We start from the raw sequence: 25,485 nt of genomic DNA on the forward strand, positions 1-25,485 counted from the left end.
TCAGACTTGGTTCTAAATCCTCACCGATTATTATGCACCTCCCAGACCCAAACAGAGGCACCCATTTGTTTTAGCACCATTAAGAGTGAAACTTTTTATTCTTTACTGAGAATAGGGTTTGCAGAGCACCAAACACAGTTCACCAGCATTGCTGGGCAGGAGTGCCCTAGTGTGAGCTAGTGTGTGTTAGGAGCGGCCTGATTGATTCCTGAACCAGTCCAAGCAGTCACACTGCTGGAGCCAGGCCAATCCTGTCATTTCCTCGATCATAAACAGAGAAATACAGCCTTAGGAAGATGTCACCCAGGATCCAGGTCTCTGTAGATGTACTCACTCTGTTCTCTTTAAAGGTGCCAAAGCAGTGGCCTCGAGAATCCTGGGGGAGTCAGAGACACACACCAGTAAGCCTGAGTCCTTACCTGCTGCTGCTGCTGCTAAGTCACTTCAGTCATGTCTGACTCTGTGCGACCCCATAGACGGCAGCCCACCAGGCTCCCCCATCCCTGGGATTCTCCAGGCAAGAACACTGGAGTGGGTTGCCATTTCCTTCTCCAATGCATGAAAGTGAAAAGTGAAAGTGAAGTCGTTCAGTTGTGTCCAACTCTTAGAGACCCCATGGACTGCAGCCTAACAGGCTCCTCCATCCATGGGATTTTCCAGGCAAGAGGACTGGAGTGGGGTGCCATTGCCTTCTCTGAAGCCCTTACCTGCAGCTGCCCTCAATATCCAGACTCAGCATACTTTTGGGTTTTATTTCCCTCTTTTGGTAAGTATCAAGTAGTTTTCTCAGCAGCTGCGGATGTGAGGGTTCATCCAAAAATGAAAAAGGCAAAGATATGTGGTTGCCATATGGCAGGAGAGTTGGGGAGGGGAGGATAGGGAATTTGGGATTATCAGAAGCAAAGAAATATACTGAGGACTGATAAAAAACAAAGTCCTAATGTATAGCACAAGGAACTGTATTCAATATTCATTGATGAATTGTAACGAAAAGAATAAGAAAAAGAATATATATTTTTGTATGTGCGTAACTGAGTCATTTTGCTGTGCAACAGAACTTAATGCAACACTGAAGATCAGCCTTACTTCAATACATTTTTTTAGAAAAGAAGAGTGTCCCATAGTCCTCCTCACACTTTGTTTCTTTCCTCTGACTCCTGCTCCTTGCTTCGCTGCAGAGAATACCTGTTTTTCTCCTGCATCTGCACAACCTTTTTTTTTTTTTTAAGCTTCTAATTTTGTTTTGGAGTATAGCCAATTAACAATATTTTGAATTTCAGGTGGACAGTAAAGGGACTCGGTCATATGTATCCATGTATCCTTGTCTCAAAGAAACCCCCCGCCCCCATCCAGCCTGCCACATAACTTTAGCAGAGTTCCCTGTACTCCTCAGGAGCTGGTTGTTGGTTAGCCATCTTAAATACATTAATAGTAGTGCACACAACAGATTCTTTAAGACTTTGCTCAGGCCCTCTGGGGAGACTCCTTGGACCCATACTCACTCTCTTTGGCCACTCCAGGCTAGGTTGGGTGACTTACTCTGGTGCTCCACTCCCACCGGTTGGTCCATAGCCCTCATCACCACTAATCTGTCCCCTTTAAGAGCACCTTGGGATGCCCTTTTCATGGAATTTAGTGTAAATTAGCCTAGACGCAAACAGGTCTCCTTATAGCTCCATGAACTGTGGGGTTAGAATTACTGAAATTCCCTCTCTTCCTCAAAGCCTTCTTTGAGCCCATCAGCCTGCTCTGAACTCCCACTGGGAGCTGACATGAAGCCTCCACCCTGTGCCGGGGCTGAGCAGTCACTGTGTACCCTTTATTCACCTTAGCATCCAACCTCCCCACAGAGGGGACTGATACCCCAACTCCCAGAGGGGGAACTGGGCTTAGCAAGGGGCAGTTGCAGCCAAGAACTATGGTAACCAAGAACTTATCATTCAAACCAGGAAAACTTTGAGAAGTGAAGGGAGACAGTTACTTTATGGTGGGACAGCACACTGGGACTGTCCCTAGCCATTCTCCTTGTCACATGGCATATTTCATGGAATGCTAGAGCTGACTTTTCATGTTCATGTATCTGAGGGCTCTGATTGATTGACGCTCTCTGAGGACTGAGGACCTGAGTGTTCCCTTCTCCTTGTGACTCCCACCATGCCAGCAACAGGTGGTGTCTCCACATTTATTTCAGAATGATCAGTGTCCCAGACTACCCTTTACTCTCAAGTGGTTGGTCTTGTGGGAGGCTCTGGCCCAGTCACAGGGGCTCAGCAGCATCTGCAATGGTGTGACATGGTCTGCAGAGGGCAGCCTCCTCCCAGCAGCAGCGAAAGGGTTCCTGCAAGTTCCTATTTGAGAACCAACCCTCAGGGTGAGGTCCCCTCACCTTGTGGATGTAGGCTCGAGCTGGCATTGGGTAGTTGATGCCATTGATGGTGAAGAGAATTGAGGGCACGGTATTGATGGCAAAACATGAAACATAGTGCTGTTAGAGAGAGAAGGAGAGTGGTTGGCCCTGGAGATCCTTGTTGTGTGGGGAGACTGGGAGTGACCCTGTGGTATGACCCCTCACTTTGGAACCCTGTGCTGGTGTGATTAGCTTCTGGATGTTGTTTACCGGTCTTGTTGGGCCAAGGATCACTGATGTCCCAGTGTCCACGATGACATGACATCCTCCAGAACAAGCAATAACCTTTCTTTTCATGGAGATGCTGAGACATCAGGACAAAGCAGGTGTCAAGGTTTCTCTGAATCTCCCCAGAGCTGCCCTCTCCCCGACTGTTTCCTGAACAGCCCTTCATCTCTTGCCCTCTTTTCGTTTGCTCTGGACATGACACCTTCCTTGACAGCCTTGAATGCAATACTTGACTACATCAGGCTCTTTTGCACCTTGACACAAGTTGGTCTTCCTTTATAAAAGACCCTCCTCCTCTTTGACTAGCTAACTTCTTCTCATCTTCCAGATTCCAGCTGAACTGTCATGGTTTCAAGAAAGTCTTTCCAATGGTATATATCAGTCTCTTGTCTTGGTCACTTTCTGTAGACCCTTCCTCATGTCTAGCATGTACCAAAGTGACAGTTCACTATGTGTGTGTGAGTCATTTCTTGTACATCTGCCTTCTTAGATGTGAGGGAAAGTTTTATTCTCATCACGTCCCTAAAATGCCTGGCACACAGTGGATACACAATGTTAGTGTGATGAATGAGTGAATGAAGACTGTGAAAATAATGAATGAGGGCCATCAAGAGAACTGTATCCAGTGTAGAACAAAAACAGGTCAAACGCACAGTGAACATGGAGGTTCCCAGGGGTAGCAGATTCTCATAGGGGTGGGGGAGACTGGCTGCCCTGGGAGAGGGTGTCTCCCTGCACTGCTCACTCACCCAGCTCAGATACTGAGGCCCTGGCCAGGTGATAACTGACTAGCCCAGGGGACCTCCAAAGGACAGGTCAGCATTGTCTGAGGATACTACTCAGAATCCCATCAATTATTTCCCCTTGTTTTCAAGTCATTTATGGATCCCACCTTCCTGATTCTCTCAGTTATAACACCTGCTGCACTGTGTGCCCAGGGTAGATAGCTATAGTTATGTGGGGTGTCTTTTATTATGAATTGCTTTCAGATCTCAATACTGTGGCCAACCTCTCTCCACTGCTGGCTAGCTTCTCCCTAAGGAGACCAGTTTTCCCCATTTGTTCAGCACTTTCCCTGTTTTTAAACTGACATTGATCTGTAATGAGAACTTACTCTGTCCTGGGTAAACCTGGACAGTTGGTCATCTTATCATAACTCTGTCTGGGCTGAGGAAATTCTCCCTAATCCTTTTTTCACCAGACTGTAGGGTCTTCTAACCGTGCTCCCCACATCACACTCAGGGGTGCAGTGCTCCCCCCGCTGCACAGGCCTCTCTGGACCCTGTGAAGGACCCTGGTCAGGAGGCTTGGGGTGATTATGAATCCACGGATGGTTTGTATATCTTTGTGTTTGTGTGTTTATTTGTGTGTGTACTCCTATGTGGCTCTGTGTGTGTGCTTGTGTGTCTCTGCCTGGCTGTGCATGTTTATCTGTGCCTGCATGTGTTTCTATGAGCCTGCTGATGTGTTGACATGTGCCTGCTTGTGTGTTTGTGTGTGCCTTGTGTCTGTATGTGTCATTGTGGGTGGTGTATATGTCTGTTGACTGTGTGTCTGTGAGTCTGCCTGTGTCGATGTACACATGTGGGAGCATCACTTGAGGTAGCCCTCAGAGGGAGAGGCTTGCTGGTCCATGTTTATATGCTGGTCAGCAATTTTGTCCAATGGTACCCAGTTGAGTCCTTCCTGGTAGTAGTCTTTGTCCACACCACCAGACATCACCACACAGCCACTTACCCTGCATCTGTAGAGAGAATGAAGACAGGGATCCTTGGAGGACAGTAAATAGTACTATTAGGGCTCTGCTTGTCCATGCATCAAGGCCCTAATAAACTCCCTATTTACAGAAGCAGAGATCAAGCCCAAGAGGGCTTGAGAACCTGGTTGAGGCTGGTAACTGGCTAATGAGTGGACAGAGGTTAGAAGCTGAGTCTCCACCTACCCAGGCTTCTGAAGAGACCCTGGACCTCCTGAGACCTAAGTGCTCAGATATACCCTCAGAGAACAGTATGCTGAAGGGTTTTGGTCTTCTGCTTGTCCAATTTGTCATTTTTCAGAAAAATCAAGGACTGAAAGCACTAAGAGTGTGGCTTCTGGTCACCCATATTGGCTTCATTGGCCATGACCTGTGCTATCTATAGGGCCCCACATCAGCTGGGCCGGCCGCCTCTGTTATCCCTGTCTTGAAATTTCCAATACTTGATGAACAATGGCTCCCACACTTTCACTTTTTACTGGCTCCCGAAAATTGGGTAGCTGGTGTTTGGTTCCCAGTGAACTGATAGTGAGGAAGGAAAGATTTCTGCCATCCCTCTCCTTCCTTCCATATCAAATCCATCAGCAAATCCTGTTGTCTTTTCATCCAACTTGTATCCTGACACCTTCCATTGGTCTTTCCCTTTCCTCACCCCTAGACAAAGCCGCTTCTTTTGATCCCAGGAGCACAGTTGTGTTCCAATAAAACTTTATTTATAAAAGCCAGTGGTGAAGCCAGGTGAGGGCTGGGGCCATAGTTATCCTGGGTTAGATTATCTCTCAGGATACTTCTGTATCAAGTGTTCAATAATTTTTGTGCAATGGAAAGCATCTTACAGCTAATTTGGAGAGAGGACTTGTCCAGCTCAGACTTACTTGCTCAAGTAGAAGGCAAAGACAGGCTCAGAAATGGCACCTTGTTTCTTCAGGTTGTCAAAGATGGGGATGGCTCCTATGGCGGACATGCGGGGGTAGTTCCAGCCCAGGAAGCCATCAAAAGGTGTATTATCAAACTTGTTTAACTCCAAGCTTAGGCCAAATGGCTGGTCAGTGCTAACAAGGTCCCCAGTCTGTGGAGAAGAGAGTATTCCCACACAAAGATTTAGGAAGTGGGGCTGGGACTAGGCTGAGGTGTATTGCCATTAGATCCTCAGAGAAGAGCTGAGGCTAAGCTATGTCTTTGATGGACCTCAGATGGTTAGACCAAAGTGGGAGGGAAATTAGGGTTTCATTTGTGTGGGGCTGTGGATTTTAAAACATCTGCTCCTCTGTCAAATTGGCCTCAAGCCTTCAGTCCAGGTGGGGCAACCAAGAGACTCAGGTCAGGACCCAATGGTGCCCCCTTCAGGACAAAAAGAGGAGAGAGCAGGAGAGCCTTCTATTGGCGTCACTATGACTGATGACAGAAACGGGCTGAATTGATTGCAATGTATTTTGGATTCTGCATCTGCACAGGATGGCAAAAGCCAATTACGCAATGTTGCTGGCAGGGTTCTTATGAAATTACCTCGTGGGAAATACACCTTGGGGGATATGTGTGTCTTTGTGTGAGTGTGTATGAGAGAGAGAGAGTAAAAGAGGGAGGGGAACTCCTGAGGTAATTTGGGGGAGGCAGGCCGAAGATTTTATTAGACTCTCAAAGGCCCCTGAAGTGAGAAACCATTTATTAGGCCCCACAACATCTCTGGCTTCCTTCTTTCCCAGCCTGGATATCTGAAGTGCTTGACTGCCCCCAGGGTCCCCAGATTAGTTTTATCCTGTCCCCAAACATCTTACAGCAGCTTCAGTCCTGACAAGCCAGTCCAGCTCCACCGCATACCACATATGTGACCTCAGCAAGCCCTTGCTGTCTGCAACTCGGTTTCCTCATCTGTATCATGAGCTTATCAAAGTACCTGCTGCGTGGGGTTGTTGCAGGATTAAACAAGTTATTACCACCAAAGTGCCTGGAACAGTCAGAGAATATAAAAGTGCATGCTATTTCCCCCCTTCTTGTTCCCATCAAAATGAACCTTGAGCTGCTCATGGGCAGTGGAGCTATAAGTCCACACCTCAAGGCACTCTCTGGGTTAGCTAATCTGGAAGTTTGTGTGTCACCATTGGTGCTGTCTCCCCAGGGATAGGATCCTGTGAGTAAGATGGCCAATATCTATGGGAGTTAGGAAAGGATGGGTTCTGCCAGCTTGTCCTGCAACTGTTTTGTAAGCAGCAGTCACTCCATAGTCAGTCCTGACTCAGCTTCTCTTTCCACATTACCTGAATAGTGTCATAAGCGAGAAATCCCTTCATTATCCCAGTTCCATAGATGATGCTGAGGGGCGTGTTCATATCCCGAGAGGTGGAAGACTCATAATATTTGAAGGCAATATGTGTATCTGCAGACACAAGATGAGGGTCACACAGGTGCCAAAGGCGGAGAAAGGGGTGTCAGGGCAGTAATAGATGAATGGATTGGGAGATACTTGTACTCATAACGGGATGGACTGCTGCAAGAGATAGAGGGCACACACAAGTCCGATAAGCCTGTATCAAAGATGACCCAAAACTCCTGAGGGGGTATTCCAATGATGATGTTACCCACATAGGACAACTGTGGGGACCAAAAGGGGGTTGGTTAGTGCAGACTTGGCTCCCTTCGATTCCCACACTGCTGCCTCCCTCTGGGTGCCACATGTCTCCTGAGATCACTTTCCAACCAGTGTACAGCTCACAGCCTTTATCTCAGAGGTGCCTGCATTTGTTTTTCTTCCTATGCTATGCAGCATATGGGATATTAGCCCTATGACCAGGCTTTGAAGCAGTACCCCCTGCATTGCAAGCCCAGAGCTTCAAACACTCAACCCAAGGGAAGTCCTAGTACCTTCAGTTGAGGAGCTCTCTAGCCTCCTCTTCAAATCCAGCCTCAGCACCTCCTTCCCCAGGAGGTCCACCTTGATCAATCCCAGCCACTCCCTCTAAACTCAGACCACTCCAATCAACACCACACAGGTAACCCTTTCATTTGACATGTATTTACTCTTTGCCTGTTTCTCACGCTGGCCTGGGCATTCTTGAAGTCAAAATGAGTCCTTAAAAAAATCTAATAAAAATAACCAAAGTGTTAAATTCTTATGGCCTACACAGATTAGGGGTTTAGTAACACTACTATAAGGCTATGGTTTTTCCAGTGGTCATGTATGGATGTGAGAGTTGGACTATAAAGAAAGCTGAGTGCCGAAGAATTGATGCTTTTGAACTGTGGTGTTGGAGAAGACTCTTGAGAGTCCCTTGGACTGCAAGGAGATCCAACCAGTCCATTCTGAAGGAGATCAGCCCTGGGATTTCTTTGGAAGGAATGATGCTAAAGCTGAAACTCCAGTACTTTGGCCACCTCATGAGAAGGGTTGACTCATTGGAAAAGACTCTGATGCTGGGAGGGATTGGGGGCAGGAGGAGAAGGGGATGATAGAGGATGAGATGGCTGGATGGCATCACTGACTCGATGGATGTGAGTCTGAGTGAAATCCGGTAGTTAGTGATGGACAGGGAGGCTTGGTGTGCTGCGATTCATGGGGTCACAAAGAGTCGGACACGACTGAGTGGCTGAACTGGACTGAACTCTACTGAATAATTTTACTACACGCATACTGCTATTATTGCATCTGTTGAAGCTGAGTTCCTCTGCCTGGGGATTCACAATTGCTTTGCAGTTTGCTTTACCTTTTGATCAGAGATGACTCACCCTTCATCAGTGACTGAGTGGCTCACTTAGTTCAGAAGGGACAATCTCCCTCAAACTAATGACACATCTTTGACACAGAAATGGATGTTTACCTACCACCTGGTAATGCTGGGCTCAGTCACCACAGATTGAGAGTTGAGGAGAAGAGTGTCTTCTCCTCTAGGAATAGGGTCCTTGTTCCCCAGTGTCCCTGCCTTCTGCAGGAGCCCCAGCCCCAACATCTGACCTGTCACCTCCAGATGAGACCCAGTACTAGGCCCTAGACCACCAGGGAATGCTGTGGACCGCCATCCTCCCAACACACTCACATCAAGGTAGTTCCTCATGGGTACAGGTGTTATATTTGAATTACGAGTAGAAATCTGAGACAGCCTGTAAGCATGTTCCTCCAGAAAATTGTTCAGCAAGTTTTTTTTTCACTGAGTATTTCTTGCATTGTCTTCACTTTCCTTAGAGGTATACTTTCAGTGAGCTTTGGGGAAAGAAAACAAAGGAGAATCAACAATTAGCTGTCAGTGTTAAGGTATAATTGTCATTGTAATGACACTGTGTATTTTCCAGTCACTTTTATGAGTCACCTTATTTTCAGAATTTTATGCATGTACCAAGGCAAAGACACACATTTGAATACAGGTTCTGTTCTGTGACCCTGTGTAAGCCATATGACCATATGTGGGTCTTAGTTTCCTTCTTGTTAAAAAGGTGGAATGTAATAATTCCTACCCTCCAAATAGAATATTTTGGGGATAGGTGAACTGATGGATATAATGTACCTGATAAATAGGAAGTCTCAACAATGACAGCCATTAGCATTGCTGTTGCTGTTCAGGGAAAGCAATGGCACCCCACTCCAGTCCTCTTGCCTGGAAAATCCCATGGATGGAGGAGCCTGGAGGGCTGCGGTCCATGGGGTCACTAAGAGTCGGACACGACTGAGCGACTTCATTTCACTTTTCACTTTCATGCATTGGAGAAGGAAATGGCAACCCACTCCAGTGTTCTTGCCTCGAGAATCCCAGGGATGGGGGAGCCTGGTGGGCTGCTGTCTATGGGGTTGCACAGAGTCAGACACGACTGAAGTGACTTAGCAGCAGCAGCAGCAGCAGCAGCAGCAGCAGCAATGCTGTTGACATCCCACTGTATCCTTCTCACAGAAGCTCAGGTAGGGAGGTAGAAGGGGGATTCTTATTCTCTTTTTACAGGGGAGGAATTTGAAATGCAGGAAGTTTGTAAGTTGGCTGTGGTCACACTGCTTGTCAGATATAAACCATATATAAATAACTCTCCCAATTTTTCTCCAAGTTAAAAGTGAGGAGGTGGTTGAGAGAAGAATCCAGGAGATAAGGAACAATTTAGGGAGATTAAGAGGCTTGAGAAGCAAGGAAGAGTCAAAAATGAAAAATTAAAAGAAAAGAAAAACAATACACAGAGATCTGCACTCACAGAGATGTCCAAAGAGATGGAAACATAAGCGAGGGAGATACAGAGATGCAGACATAGACATATACACACTGAAGTAGAGATAAAACAGAAGAGATCTAGAAAAAACTGTGGAAAACTGCTGTTCCTAGGACCACACCTACCTCTTCAGTTCTGAACTGAACAATTGCAAGGAATTCCATTTTCAATATGTCATGACATGATGAGGCCCAAAGAGTTCTGCAACCATGCAAACCTACACAAGACCCTTGAGACCCACAGTTCCTCTAGCAAGGTACTTATCAATAAATAGGAGTTGAATTTTAAGACCCTCATGATGATTGCATTCCCTTCTAACTCTGATGGGTGAAAGAATAATCAGATGAAAAGAAGCAGCTCAGAAAGGAATATAATGCCACTTACAGTCCCCATACTTACATGACTATGCACTCTGAGAGGGACACCAGCCCAAGGAGTCCAAGCCACTTCATGCTTCTTTCCTGGCTTCAATTACTCAGGGAAGCTTCAGTTGCTGGCATACAGTGGTGACCAGGAGCTTCTAGTGATATATGCTCTGACGTGCCCTAATTGTTCCCTTTAAGCACTAATGGATCTGATAACAATACAAACCTTTCAAAAATCTTTACCTCCATCAGTGTCCTTGGAAATGGACTATGAAAATCCTCAAAATATAGAGAATTCTACTGTAATCTCTTCCATAGGGCTTGGCTTGGAAAACAAACTGAAGTGCATGGACATCTAAGAGCATGGAGAATCTTGCCAAACTGCTAAGAATATCATAAAAATGGATACTAGGGGCCATGCTAGACACACTCATGATCTCATGTGGTCTCCCTATCCACTTCATGAGATATGCATTGCTGTCCTCTTTGGAGAGAAGATTACTAGGAGGAAAAGAGGTCAAATGACAGTGTGACGACTTCAGGGGCAGACAAGGGACATACAAGTGGCTTTAGGTAGTGGGTCTAATGGCAGAGATCAGGGGCACCTAAGATGTCAGTCTGATTCAAAGATTTAGGTCAGAGCAGTATTTCAATTGCATGGTTTCAGTATTGGCTGAAATGTCATATGTATTCACAAGATACTTAATATCCAACAAACCTACAGGAAGACCTGTGTGCTGGGGTCTGGGTTAGATGCTGCAAAGTCAAAGTTATCAAGACACAGTTCAGTTTAGTTCAGTTGCTCAGCCATGGCCAACTCTTTGCGACCCCATGAATCACAGCACTCCAGGCCTCCCTGTCCATCACCAACTCCCGGAGTTCACGCAAACTCATGTCCATCAAGTCGGTGAGGCCACCCAGCTATCTCGTCCTCTATCATCCCCTTCTCCTTCTCCTCCTGCCCCCAATCCCTCCCAGCATCAGAGTCTTTTCCAATGAGTCAACCCTTCTCATGAGATGGCCAAAGTACTGGAGTTTCAGCGTTAGCATCATTCCTTCCAAAGAAATCCCAGGGCTGATCTCCTTCAGAATGGACTGGTTGGATCTCCTTGCAGTCCAAGAGACTCTCAAGAGTCTTCTCCAACACCACAGTTCAAAAGCATCAATTTTTCGGCACTCAGCTTTCTTCACAGTCCAACTCTCACATCCATACATGACCACTGGAAAAACCATAGCCTTGACTAGACGGATATTTGTTGGCAAAGTAATGTCTCTGTTTTCCAATATGCTATCTAGGTTGGTCATAACTTTTCTTCCAAGGAGTAAGCGTCTTTTAATTTCATGGCTGCAATCACCATCTGCGGTGATTTTGGAGCCCCCCAAAATAAAGTCTGACACTGTCTCCACTGTTTCCCCATCTATTTCCCTTGAAGTGATGGGACCAGATGCCATGATCTTTGTTTTCTGAATGTTGAGCTTTAAGCCAACTTTTTCACTCTCCACTTTCACTTTCATCAAGAGGCTTTTTAGTTCCTTTTCACTTTCTGCCATAAGGGTGGTGTCATCTGCATACCTGAGGTTATTGATATTTCTCCCGGCAGTCTTGATTCCAGCTTGTGCTTCTTCCAGTCCAGCATTTCTCATGAGGTACTCTGCATATAAGTTAAATAAGCAGGGTAACAACATACAGCCTTGATATACTCCGTTTCCTATTTGGAACCAGTCTGTTGTTCCATGTCCAGTTCTAACTGTTGCTTCCTGACCTACATATAGGTTTCTCAAGGGGCAGGTCAGGTGGTCTGGTATTCCCATTTCTTTCAGAATTTTCCACAGTTGATTGTGATCCACACAGTCAAAGGCTTTGGCATAGTCAATAAGGCAGAAATAGATGTTTTTCTGGAACTCTCTTGCTTTTTCCATGATTTAGCAGATGCTGGCAATTTGATCTCTGGTTCCTCTGCCTTTTTGAAAACCAGCTTGAACATCAGGAAGTTCATGGTTCACATATTGCTGAAGCCTGGCTTGGAGGATTCTGAGCATTACTGTCCTAGTATGTGAGATGAGTGCAATTATGCAGTAGTTTGAGCATTCTTTGGCATTGCCTTTCTTTGGGATTGGAATGAAAACTGACCTTTTCCAGTCCTGTGGCCACTGCTGAGTTTTCCAAATTTGCTGGCATATTGAGTGCAGCACTTTCACAGCATCATCTTTCAGGATTTGAAATAGCTCAACTGGAATTCCTTCACCTCCACTAGCTTTGTTTGTAGTGATGTTTTCTAAGGCCCACATGACTTCACATTCCAGGATGTCCGAAATGGACTGGAATGGGTGAACTTAATTCAGATGACCATTATATCTACTACTGTGGGCAGGAATCCCTTAGAAGAAATGGAGTAGCCATCATGGTCAACAAAAGAGTCCAAAATGCAGTACTTGGATGAAATCTCAAAAACGACAGAATGATCTCTGTTCGCTTCCAAGGCAAACCATTCAATATCACAGTAATCCAAGTCTGTGCCCCAACCAATAATGCTGAAGAAGCTGAAGTTGAACGGTTCTATGAAGACCTACAAGACCTTTTAGAACTAACACCCAAAAAAGATGTCCTTTTCATTATAGGGGACTGGAATGCAAAAGTAGGAAGTCAAGAAACACCTGGAGTAATAGGCAAATTTGCCCTTGGAATACGGAATGAAGCAGGGCAAAGACTAATAAAGTTTTGCCAGTAAAATGTACTGGTCATAACAAACACCCTCTTCCAATAACACAAGAGAAGACTCTACACATGGACGTCACCAGATGGTCAACACCGAAATCAGATTGATTATATTCTTTGCAGCCAAAGATGGAGAAGCTCTATACAGTCAACAAAAACAAGACCAGGAGCTAACTGTGGCTCAGATCATGAGCTCCTTATTGCCAAATTCAGACTTAAATTGAAGAAAGTGGGGAAAACTACTAGATCATTCAGGTATGACCTAAATCAAATCCCTTATCATTATACAGTGGAAGTGAGAAATAGATTTAAGGGACTAGATTTGATAGATAGATGGCCTGATGAACTATGAACAGATGTTCGTGACATTGTACAGGAGACAGGGTTCAAGACCATCCCCATGGAAAAGAAATGCAAAAAAGCAAAATGGCTGTCTGGGGAGGCCTTACAAATAGCTGTGAAAAGAAGAGAAGCGAAAAGCAAAGGAGAAAAGGAAAGATACAAGCATCTGAATGCAGAGTTCCAAAGAATAGCAAGAAGCAATAAGAACGCCTTCCTCAGCGATCAATGCAAAGAAATAGATGAAAACAACAGAATGGGAAAGACTAGAGATCTCTTCAAGAAAATTAGAGATACCAAGAGAAGATTTCATGCAAAGATGGGCTCGATAAAGGAGAGAAATGGTCTGGACCTAACAGAAGCAGAAGATATTAAGAAGAGGTGGCAAGAATACACAGAAGATCTGTACAAAAAAGATCTTCACGACCAAGATAATAAAGAAGATGTGATCATTCACCTGGAGCCAGACATCCTGGAATGTGAAATCAAGACACAAGTGGTCCTTACGTTCCTTGAACTAGCAATCAAGGGCAGTTCATTGTCCAGGAGGCAAGAGAAATGATACAAGGACTAGGCGGCCATGCTGGACAATGACCTGCACAGGCCTTATTGCTGGAATCAGTGTCTCTTCTGCTCCAAGCATGTTGGAAAGTGGGCCAGTTGGCTATGTTTTCAAGAGACGTCAGAATTCTGGATATTTATGTAAAATCTCCTGATTTTAACATTAGCAGCTAACTAATTTTTTTCCCAAAGACTGTAGTGGGAGCCAAATCTCCAGCACAGTGCACTGGATTCAGCCTTCAGTCTGTGCAGGTTTTATTTCTGGCCTAGAGGTGAGAATGCAGTGGCAACAAAGAGGGATTTAATTGAAGCTGGTTGATATAAAGAGAGACTGAATCCATACTAAACATGTTTGTTTCCTTTCTATTTATAAAGAAAGCTCACTAGGGACATATAAACCAACTAATTTAATAGTGTCCAATTTGCTGAAGATAAATGGATATATTTCTCTTAAAATTTCACAGTAGGGTCCATGCCTTGAAACATTTATCTGCCAAACAAACATACCAAGAAATAATTTTGAAATGTCTTATCAATACATGAAAACAAAACAACTCAAAGCTCCCACTCAGCCTCAGTTGAATAAGGCTACTTATTAAACTGTTGCTGCAGACAAAGTAAAGATGATAGTGTGTTATGGCTCCTTCCTGGACTCCTGGGGCCTTTTCCTGCATGAGATCTATCCAGGCCTGTCTCTTGGGTACAACAGGAGCTTATCGTGGTCACCAGGTATGTATAGATGGGGCATTGTGTCTTTTTTTTTAATGCTCATTTTTGCACATTGTTTAAATTCAGTTTTGGTGGCTAAATCCCAACAGGGGGAATATGACATCATCTGACAAGTGACACACACATATGCCCTTTAACTCACCAATTCTACATCTAGCGGTCTATCCAAGTGACACACTGGTGAAAATATGAAAAGTCATCTGCACAAGCCATCTAGCACACATTGTTTTTAAAGGAAAATATCAGCAAGATTCCAGAAGTTACAAGCCACAGGAGCATGTGCAATAAGGCATGGGACGTCCCAACAACAATATAATGTGGATGGAGGGAGGAGTGGAGTGGGTGACATCTTCAGGGTGCACTGTGTATTTATTTTTAATTTTTTTCATTTAAATATAAATGTATTTATTTTAATTGTAGGCTAATTACTTTACAATATTGTATTGGTTTTGCTAACCACCTCAAAACAGGGGACACATACAGACTGAAAGTGAAGGGCTGGAAAAAGATATTCCATGCAAATAGAGACCAAAAGAAAGCAGGAGTAGTAATACTCATATCAGATAAAATAGACTTTAAAACAAAGATGGTGTATTTAGTTTTTTAAAGAAGCAGTTTCAAAAAAGTTCTTCTAGTTTGCTGCTTCTACATACACATATATGTATATTTATTTTCATTTAGAAGGAGTAGAAGAACTAGCCCCAAACTACTAAAATGTAACTTATGGGTGAGGGAAAAGGAAGTGAGATATACATTGTTTTATACCAAAAGAAAAAAAGGAAAGGAATCTGAAACCATATTCAACAACTTATTGTTGCTGATATCGCTTCTGTTCTTGTGAAAGTATTGTATGTATGTTACAGGTTAAAGCAAGTCAGTAATTAAAGTTAACATTGTTCTGAAGTAAGATTTTCAGTGAGAAAAGAGAAAAGAGCTCACACATACCATAAAGAAGCTTAATTAAAACCCCACTGTCTTAAATCTTCAACTGAGAGCATAAGTTGGTACCAACCAGTTATATTCCTCTTTAATTTTTTTAAAGGAAAATCTGTACTTCTTGCTCTGAACACTGTAAAGCCTAGAAGCAATGACAGCTTGGTAACAGTGATTATCCTGAGGTCTAACATGTAGCCTCTAAATGCATTTCCCGCCAGACAACCCATGTATTCTTAAAGAGATGCCTTGATTTCAGGACTGGATAAAGAAATGCACCAAATAATCTTGGGAATCTTGAAGGACCAGAAAGTTGAGGGACTTCAAAGACTGGTGGGGACTGGAGAGAAAGCTTAGGAATTCATATGAAGAGGCCAGAAGTGGGACAATTTTAGCATAAATTCCAATTGATTGAAATAAATTAAATGTATAAATGTCAGAAATTCCACAAGGTAATGACTTTGTTTTTTGCCCAGTTATGTCCAGTTGTCTGCTACCCCATGAACTGCAGCATGCCAAGCTTCCCTGTCCCTCATAGTCTCCTGGAGTTTGTCCAAGTTCATGTCCATTGCATTGGTGATGTTGTCTAGCCCTCTCAGCCTCTGACCCTTCTTCTCCTTCTTCCCTCAACCTTTCCCAGAATCAAGGACTTTTCTAATGAGTTAGCTGTTTGCCACAGATGACCATACTATTGGAGATTCAACTTCAGCATCATTTCTTCCAATGAATATTCAGGGTTGGTTTCCCTTAAGATTGACTGATTTGACCTCCTTGCTGTCCAAGGGACTCTCAGGAGCCTTTTCAAGCATCACAGTACAAAGGCACCAATTCTGTGGCCCTCTGCCTTCTTCATGGTCCTGCTCTCACAAACATATGTAACCAATGGGAAAACCATAGGCTTGACTATATGGGCCTTTGTCAGCAGAGTGATGTCTCTGCTTTTCAACACACTGTTTATGTTTTTCAAAGCTTTCCTGGCAAGAACCAATCGTCTTTTGATGTCATGGCTGCAGGCACCATCCACAGTGCTTTTAGAGGCTAAGATGAAGAATCTGTCACTGCTTCCACCTTTTCCCCTTCCATTTGCCATGAAGCAATGGGGGTGGATCCCATGACATTAGTTTTTTAATATTACATTTTAAGCTGGCCGAATGTGTTCAAATGTTAATAGACAACATCTAATTTGTCACTGCGACAGATTGTAGGGCACCAACTCAGCATTCTGAGCACTGAGAAAGGAAAATAATCATCATATTGATGCTGTTTTTGTGTCTATGAAGCATAGTTCATGTAACTACAAACAGTGAAAGGAACCTTATTTTTATTGAAGAATTTCAGAAATTAAAGTTGAAGGAGCAGTAGTAACAGAAAACCACTATTTCAAAACATACTCATGAAGTGGTTCTAGGCAAAGATCTACAATGCCTGCTGAAACCATAAGTGAAATGTAGAAGGGCATGTTCATAATGGACGCATGAGATGGGCAACATCATAACCCACTGCATTCCAGCATCTTTCAAAGTGAAGCAACAGGAATATGACCTTCTTGAAGTGATACCATAAGATATATATATCTGCATGTGAAATATACCAAAAAATTTTTTTTTGAACTCAATTATCCACCATAGAGATGCCAGAACTTACACAGGACTGGGGAAACAGACTCTTGGAGGGTACAAACAAAACCTTGTATGCACCAGGACCAAGGATAAAGGAGCAGTGACCCCACAGAGACTACCCAGACTTATCTATGAATGTCCAGGAGGCTCCTGTGAAGACGTGGATTGGCAGTGGCCTGCAGCAGGGTTGGGGGCACTGAGTGCAGCAATGCCTGCATGGGGACTTTTGAAGGATGTGCCATTATTTTCATTACGTCAACTATAGTTTGGCCTCAGATCAAACAACAGGGAGGGAACACAGTCCCACCCATCAACAGAAAATTGGGTTAAAGATTTACTTGGCATGGCCCAGTTTTCTTGTCAGTCAGTCTCTCTCATCAGGAAGCTTCCATAAGCCTCTTATCATTATCCATCAGAGGGCAGACAGACTGCAAACCACAATCACAGAAAACTAACCAGTCTGACCAATGGACCACAGCTCTAACTCAATGAAACTATGAGCCATGCCATGTAGGGCCACCCAAGACAGATGGTACATGGTGGACAATTCTGGCAAAACGTGGTCCACTGGAGAAGGGAATGGCAAACCACTTCAGTATTCTTTCCTTGAGAACCTCATGAACAATATGAAAAGGCAAAGAGATAAGAAACTGAAAGATGGACTCCCCAGGTTGGCAGGTGCCCAATATGATACTGGAAATCAGTGGAGAAATAACTCCAGACAGAATAAAGAGATGGAACCAAAGACAAACAACACCCAGTTGTGGATGTGACTGATGATAGAAGCAAACTCCAATGCTGTAAACAGCAATATTGCATAGGAATCTGGAATGTTAGGTCCATGAATCAAGGCAAATTGGAAGTGGTCAAACATGAGATGGCAAGAGTGAACATTGACATTTTAGGAATCAGCAAACTAAAATGGACTGGAATGGGGAATATTAACTCAGATGACCATTATATCTACTACTGTGGGCAAGATCCCTTAAAAAATTTGGAGTAGTCATCATAGTCAACAAAAGAGTCTGAAATTAAGTACGTGGATGCAATCTCAAAAACAACAGAATGATCTCTGTTCATTTCCTAGGCAAACCATTCAATATCAGAGTAATCCAAGTATATGTCCCAACCAGTAATGCTAAAGAAGCTGAAGTTGAACAGTTCTATGAAGACCTACAATTCCGTTTAGACTAACACACCAAAAAGATTTCCATTTCATCATAGGGGACTGGAATGCAAAAGTAGGAACTCAAGAGATACCTAGAGTAACAGGCAAATTTGGCCTTGGAGTACAAAACGAAGCAGGACAAAGGCTAATAGAGTTTTGCCAAGAGAGTGTACTGGTCATAGCAAACACACCCTTCCAACAACACAAGGGAAGACTCTACACATGGACATCACCAGAAGGTCAACACTGAAAGCAGATTGGTTATATTCAGTTCAGTTCAGTTCAGTCGCTCAGTTGTGTCCGACTCTTTGCTACCCCATGAATCGCAGCACGCCAGGCCTCCCTGTTCATCACCAACTCTGGGAGTTCACACAGACTCAGGTCCATCGAGTCAGTGATGCCATCCAGCCATCTCATCCTCTGTTGTCCCCTTCTCCTCCTGCCCCCAATCCCTCCCAGCATCAGAGTCTTTTCCAATGAGTCAACTCTTTGCATCAGGTGGCCAAAGTACTGGAGTTTCAGTGTCAGCATCATTCCTTCCAAAGAAATCCCAGGGCTGATCTCCTTCAGAATGGACAGGTTGGATCTCCTTGCAGTCCAAGGGACTCTCAAGAGTCTTCTCCAACACCACAGTTCAAAAGCATTAATTCTTCGGCGCTCAGCCTTCTTCACAGTCCAACTCTCACATCCATACATGACCACAGGAAAACCCATAGCCTTGGCTAAACAGACCTCAGTTGGCAAAGTAATGTCTCTGCTTTTCTTTGCAGCCAAAGATGGAGAAGCTCTATACAGTCAGCAAAAATAAGACCAGGATCTGACTGTGGCTCAGATCATGAACTCTCTATTTCCAAATTCAGACTTAAGTTGAAGAAAGTAGGGAAAGCCATTAGACCATTCAGGTATGACCTAAATCAAATCCCTAATGATTATACACTGGAAGTGACAAATAGATACAAGGGATTAGATCTGATAAACAGAGTGCCTGATGAACTATGGATGAAGGTTCATGACATTGTACAGGAGACAGGAATCAAGACCATCCCCAAGAAAAAGAAATGCAAAAAAGGAAAATGGCTGTCTGAGGAGGCCTTACAAATAGCTGTGAAAAGAAGAGAAGTGAAAAGCAAAGGAGAAAAGGAAAGATATACCCATTTGAATACAGAGTTCCAAAAAATAGCAAGGAGAGATAAGAAAGCCTTCCTCAGCGATCAAAGCAAAGAAATAGAGGAAAACAATAGAATGGGAAAGACTAGAGATCTCTTCAAGAAAACTGGAGATACCAAGGAACATTTCATACAGAGATGAGCTCAATAAAGGACAGAAATAGTATGGACCTAAGAGAAGCAGAAGATATTCAGAAGAGGTGGCAAGAATACACAGATTTGTACAAAAACGATCTTCAAGACCCAGATAATGATAGTATGATTACTTCCCTAGGGCCAGACATTCTGGAGCAAAGTCAAGTGGGCCTTAAGAAGCATCACTATGAAGAAAACTAGTGGATGTGATGGACATTCACTTGAGCTAATTCAAAACCTAAAAGATGATACTGTGAAAGTGCTGCACTCAATATGTCAGCAAATTTGGAAAACTCAGCTGTGGCCACAGGACTGGAAAAGGTCAGTTTTCATTTTGATTCCAAAGAAAGGCAGTGCCAAATAATGCACAATCTACCACACAATTGCACTCATCACATGGGATAGTATAGTAATGCTCAAAATTCTCCAAGTCAGGCTTCAGCAATACGAGAACCATGAACTTCCAGATGCTCAGGCTGGTTTTAGAAGAGGCAGAGAAACCAGAGATCAAATTGCCAACATCCATTGGAATATTGAAAAACCAAGAGCATTCCAGAAAAACATCTATTTCTGCTTTATTGACTATGCCAAAGCCTTTGACTGTATGGATCACCACAGTGTGTTGAAAATTCTGAAAGAGATGAGAACACCAGATCACCTTATCTGCCTCTTGAAATCTGTATGCTGATCAGGAACCAGCAGTTATAATTAGATATGGAACAACAGACTGGTTCTCAATCAGGAAAGGAGTACGTCAAGGCTGTGTATTTTCATGCTGCTTATTTAACTCATAATTAGAGTACATCATGAGAAACCCAGGCTGGATGAAGCACAAGCTGGAAGCAAGATTGCCAGGAGAAGTATCAATCAGCTCAGTTCAGTTCAGTTCAGTCACTCAGTCGTGTCCGACTCTTTGCAACCCCATGATTTACAGCATGCCAGGCCTCCCCGTCCATCACCAACTCCTGGAGTTCACTCAAACCCGTGTCCATAGAGTCGGTGGTGCCATCCAGACATCTCATCCTCTGTCGTCCCTTCTCCTCCTGCCCCCAATCCCTCTGAGCATCAGAATCTTTTCCAATGAGTCAACTCTTCGCATCAGGTGGCCAAAGTACTGGAGTTTCAGTGTTAGCATCATTCCTTCCAAAGAACACCCAGAACTGATATCCTTTACAATGGACTGGTTGGATCTCTTTGCAGTCAAAGGGACTCTCAAGAGTCTTCTCCAACACCACAGTTCAAAAGCATCAATTCTTCAGCGCTCAGCTTTCTTCACAGTCCAACTCTCACATCCATACATGACTACTGGAAAAACCATAGCCTTAACTAGATGGACCTTTGTTGGCAAAGTAATGTCTCTGCTTTTTAATATGCTACCTAGGTTGGTCATAACTTTTCTTCCAAGGAGTAAACGTCTTTTAATTTCATGGCTGCATTCACCATCTGCAGTGATTTTGGAGCCCCCAAAGTAAAGTCTGACACTGTTTCCACTGTTTCCCCATCTATTTGCCATGAAGTGATGGGATCAGATGCCTTGATCTTCGTTTTCTGAATGTTGAGCTTTAAGCCAACTTTTTCACTCTCCTCTTTCACTTTCATCAAGAGGCTTTTTAGTTCCTTTTCACTTTCTACCATAAGGGTCATTCATCTACATATCTGAGGTTATTGATATTTCTCCTGGCAATCTTGATTCCAGCTTGTGTTTCTTCGAGTCCAGCATTTCTCATGATGTACTCTGTATATAAGTTAAATAAGCAGGGTGACAATATACAGCCTTGGTGTACTCCTTTTCCTGTTTGGAGCCAGTCTGTTGTTCCATGTCCAGTTCTAACTGTTGCTTCCTGACCTGCATATAGGTTTTTCTAGAGGCATGTCAGGTGGTTTGATATTCCCATCTCTTTCAAAAATTTCCACAGTTTATTGTGATCCACACAGTCAAAGGCTTTGGCATAGTCAATAAAGCAGAATTCCGTTCTGGAATTCTCTTGCTTTTTCCATGATCCAGTGGATGTTGGCAATTTGATCTCTGCTTCCTCTGCCTTTTCTAAAACCAGCTTGAACATCAGGGAGTTCATGGTTCATGTATTGCTGAAGCCTGGCTTGGAGAATTTTGAGCATTATTTACTAGCATGTGAGATGAATGCAATTGTGTGGTAGTTTGAGCAATGAAAACTGAGTTTTACCAGTCCTGTGGCCACTGCTGAGTTTTCCAAATTTGCTGGCATATTGAGTGCAGCACTTTCACAGTATCATCTTTCAGGATTTGAAATAGCTCAACTGGAATTCCATCACCTCCACTAACTTTGTTCGTAGTGATGCTTTCTAAGGCCCACTTGACTTCACATTCCAGAATGTCTGGCTCAGGTTAGTGATCACACCATCATGATTATCTGGGTCGTGAAGATCTTTTTTGTACACTTCTTCTGTGTATTCTTGCCACCTCTTCTTAATATCTTCTGCTTCTGTTAGGTCCAGACCATTTCTGTCCTTTATAGAGCCTACCTTTGCATGAAATTTTGCCTTGATATCTCTAATTTTCTTGAAGAGATCTCTAGTCTTTCTTATTCTGTTGTTTTCATCTATTTCTTTTCATTGATCGCTGAGGAAGGCTTTCTTATCTCTTCTTGCTATTCTTTGGAACTCTGAATTCAGATGCTTATATCTTTCCTTTTCTCCTTTGCTTTTTGCTTCCCTTTTCACAACTATTTGTAAGCCCTCACCAGACAGTCATTTTGCTTTTTTACATTTCTTTTCCATGGGGATGGTCTTGATCCCTGTCTCCTGTACAATGCCATGAATCTCCGTCCATAGTTCACCAGGCACTCTATCTAGATCAGATCTAGTCCCTTAAATCTATTTCTCACTTCCACTGTATAATGATAAGGGATTTGATTTAGGTCGTACATGAATGGTGTAGTGGTTTTCCCTACTTTCTTCAATTTAAGTCTGAATTTGGCAATAAGGAGTTCATGATCTGGTTTTAGAAAAGGCAGAGGAACCAGAGATCAAATTGCCAACATCTGCTGGATCATGGAAAAAGCAAGAGAGTTCCAGAAAAATATCTATTTCTGCTTTATTGACTATGCCAAAGCCTTTGACTGTGTGGGTCACAAGAAACTGTGGAAAATTCTGAAAGAGATGGGAATACCAGACCACCTGACCTGCCTCTTGAGAAATCTGTATGCAGGTCAGGAAGCAACAGTTAGAACTGGACATGGAACAACAGACTGGTTCCAAATAGGAAAAGGAGTACGTCAAGACTGTATATTGTCACCCTGCTTATTTAACTTATATGCAGAGTACATAATGAGAAACGCTGGACTGGAAGAAACACAAGCTGGAATCCAGATTGCCGGGAGAAATATCAATAACCTCAGATATGCAGATAACACCACCCTTATGGCAGAAAGTGAAGAGGAACTAAAAAGCCTCTTGATGAAAGTGAAAGAGGAGAGTGAAAAAGTTGGCTTAAAGCTCAACATTCAGAAAACGAAGATCATGGCATCTGATCCCATCACTTCATGGGAAATAGAGGGGGAAACAGTAGAAACAGTGTCAGACTTTATTTTTTTGGGCTCCAAAATCACTGCTGGAGAAGGAAATGGCAATTCACTCCAGTACTGTTGCCGGGAAAATCCCATGGACAGAGGAGCCTGGTACGCTACAGTCTATGGCATCGCAAAGCGTTGGACATGACGAGCGACTCACTTCTCACTTCTTCTCCAAAATCACTGCAGATGGTGACTGCAGCCATGAAATTAAAAGACGCTTACTCCTTGGAAGAAAAGCTATGACCTATTTAGATAGTATATTCAAAAGCGGAGACATTACTTTGCCGACTAAGGTCTGCCTAGTCAAGGCTATGGTTTTTCCTGTGGTCATGTATGGATGTGAGAGTTGGACTGTGAAGAAGGCTGAGCGCTGAAGAATTGATGTTTTTGAACTGTGGTGTTGCAGAACACTCTTGAGTGTCCCTTGGACTGCAGGGAGCTCCAACCAGTCCATTCTGAAGGAGATCAGCCCTGGGATTACTTTGGATAGAATGATGCTAACACTGAAACTCCAGTACTTTGGCCACCTGATGCGAAGAGTTGACTCATTGGAAAAGACTCTGATGCTGGGAGAGATTGAGGGCAGGAGGAGAAGGGGACGACCCAGGATGAGATGGCTGGATTGCATCATGGACTCAATGGATGTGAGTCTGAGTGAACTCTGGGAGATGGTGATGGACAGGGAGGCCCGGCGCCCTGCGATTCATGGGGTCGCAAAGAGTTGGACACGACTGAGCGACTGAACTGAACTGAACTGATCTGAGCCACAGTCAGCTCCTGGTCTTATTTTTTCACTTGTATAGAGCTTCTCCATCTTTGGGTGCAAAAAATATAATCAATCTGATTTCGGTGTTGAACATCTGGTGATGTCCATGTGTAAAGTCTCCTCTTCTGTTGTTGGAAGAGGATGTTTGCTATGACCAGTGCGTTCTCTTGGCAAAACCTCAGATAATCAGATGATCCAACCTTATGGCCGAAAATGAAGAACTACAGAGCTTGTTGATGAAAATGAAAGAGGAGAGTGAAAAAGTTGGCTTAAAGCTCAACATTCAGAAAACTAAGATCATGGCATCTGGTCCCGTCATTTCATGGCAAATACATGTGGAAACAATGGAAACAGTGAGTGACTTTATCTTGTTGTTGTTCAGTCACTCAGTCATGTCCAACTCTTTGTGACCCCATGGACTGCTTCTCGCCAGGCTTCCCTGTCCTTCACCAACTCCCAGAGCTTGCTCAAACTCAGGTCCATTGAGTCAGTGATGCCATCCAACCATCTCATCCTCTGCCGTCCCCTTCTCCTCCCACCTTCAATCTTTCCCAGCATCAGGGTCTTTTCCAATGAATTGGCTTTTCACATCAGGTGGCCAAAGTACTGGAGCTTCAACTTCAGCATTAGTCCTTCCAATGAATATTCAGGGCTGATTTCCTTTAGGATGGACTGGTTTGACCTTCTTGCTGTCCAAGGGACTCTCTAGAGTCTTCTCCAACATCACATTTTGAAAGCATCAATTCTTCAGTGCTCAGCCTTCTTTATGGTCCAACTCTCACGTCCACACATGACCACTGGAAAAACCGTAGCCTGGACTAGATGGACCTTTGTTGGCAAAGTAATGTCTCTGCTTTTTAATATGCTGTCTAGTTTGTTCATAACTTTTCTTCTGAGGAGTAAGCATCTTTTTATATCATGGCTGCAGTGACCATCTGCAGTGATTTTGGAGCCCCCAATATAGTCTGCCTCTGTTTCCACTGTTTCCCCATCTATTTGCCATGAAGTGATAGGACTGGATGCCATTATCTTTTTTTTTTCTTCTGAATGTTGAACTTTAAGCCAACTGTTATACTATCCTGTTTCACTTTCATCAAGAGGCTCTTTAGTTCTTCTTCACTTTCTGCCATAAGGGTGGTATTATTTGAGATTATTGATATTTCTCCTGGCAATCTTGATTCCAGCTTGTGTTTCTTCCAGTCCAGCATTTCTCATGGTGTACTCTGCATATAAGTTAAATAAGCAGGGTGACAATATACAGCCTTGATGTACTCCTTTTCCTGTTTGGAATCAGTCTGTTGTTCCATGTCCAGTTCTAACTGTTGCTTCCTGACCTGCATATAGGTTTCTCAAGAGGCATGTCAGGTGGTCTGGTATTCCCATCTCTTTCAGAATTTTCCACATTTATTGTGATCTACAGTCAAAGGCTTGGGCATAGTCAATAAAGCAGAAATAAATGTTTTTCTGGAACTCTCTTGCTTTTTCCATAATCCAGCAGATGTTGGCAATTTGATCTCTGGTTCCTCTGCCTTTTCTAAAACCAGCTTGAACATCTGGAAGTTCATGGTTCATGTATTGTTGAAGCCTGTCTTGGAGAATTTTGAGCATTACTGTCCTAGCGTGTGAGATGGCTGCAATTGTGTGGTAGTTTGAGCATTCTTTGGCATTGTCTTTCTTAGGGATTGGAATGAAAACTATATCTTGGGGAGCTCCAAAATCAGTGCAGATGATGTCTGTAGCCATGAAATTAAAAGAGCTTACTCTTTGGAAAAAACGTTATGATCAACCTAGACTGCATATTAAAAAGCAGAGACATTGCTTTACCAACAAAGATCTGTCTAGTCAAAGCTATGGTTTTTACAGTAATC

The 25,485-nt window shown here is 43.5% G+C and overlaps 1 protein-coding gene across 1 annotated transcript; it reads right to left on the reverse strand.

Annotated features, from left to right (window-relative positions):
* Window positions 1-226: 226 nt before the first annotated feature.
* LOC138426634 (pregnancy-associated glycoprotein 1-like) lies at window positions 227-8,437 on the reverse strand. Its single transcript, XM_069565357.1, has 7 exons — window positions 8,420-8,437; window positions 6,914-6,980; window positions 6,647-6,765; window positions 5,267-5,460; window positions 4,307-4,379; window positions 2,387-2,485; window positions 227-376 (listed from the first exon to the last, which is right to left on the reverse strand). The coding sequence occupies exons 1-7, from the start codon at window positions 8,435-8,437 to the stop codon at window positions 227-229; spliced, it is 720 nt and encodes a 239-aa protein (XP_069421458.1).
* Window positions 8,438-25,485: the final 17,048 nt, after the last annotated feature.

This window comes from Ovis canadensis, chromosome 21 (genome assembly GCF_042477335.2).
Source record: "Ovis canadensis isolate MfBH-ARS-UI-01 breed Bighorn chromosome 21, ARS-UI_OviCan_v2, whole genome shotgun sequence".
NCBI lineage: Eukaryota > Metazoa > Chordata > Mammalia > Artiodactyla > Bovidae > Ovis > Ovis canadensis.

What these genes read in the sequence shown, in the direction of transcription:
- LOC138426634 (XM_069565357.1), bottom strand. An exon ending in TTTGCCTTCTACTTGAGCAA is followed by an intron (nt 4,380 to 5,266) that starts GTAAGTCTGAGC and finishes TTCTCTCTACAG; the next exon opens with ATGCAGGGTAAGTGGCTGTG. An exon ending in ACCAGGAAGGACTCAACTGG is followed by an intron (nt 2,486 to 4,306) that starts GTACCATTGGAC and finishes TCTCTCTAACAG; the next exon opens with CACTATGTTTCATGTTTTGC.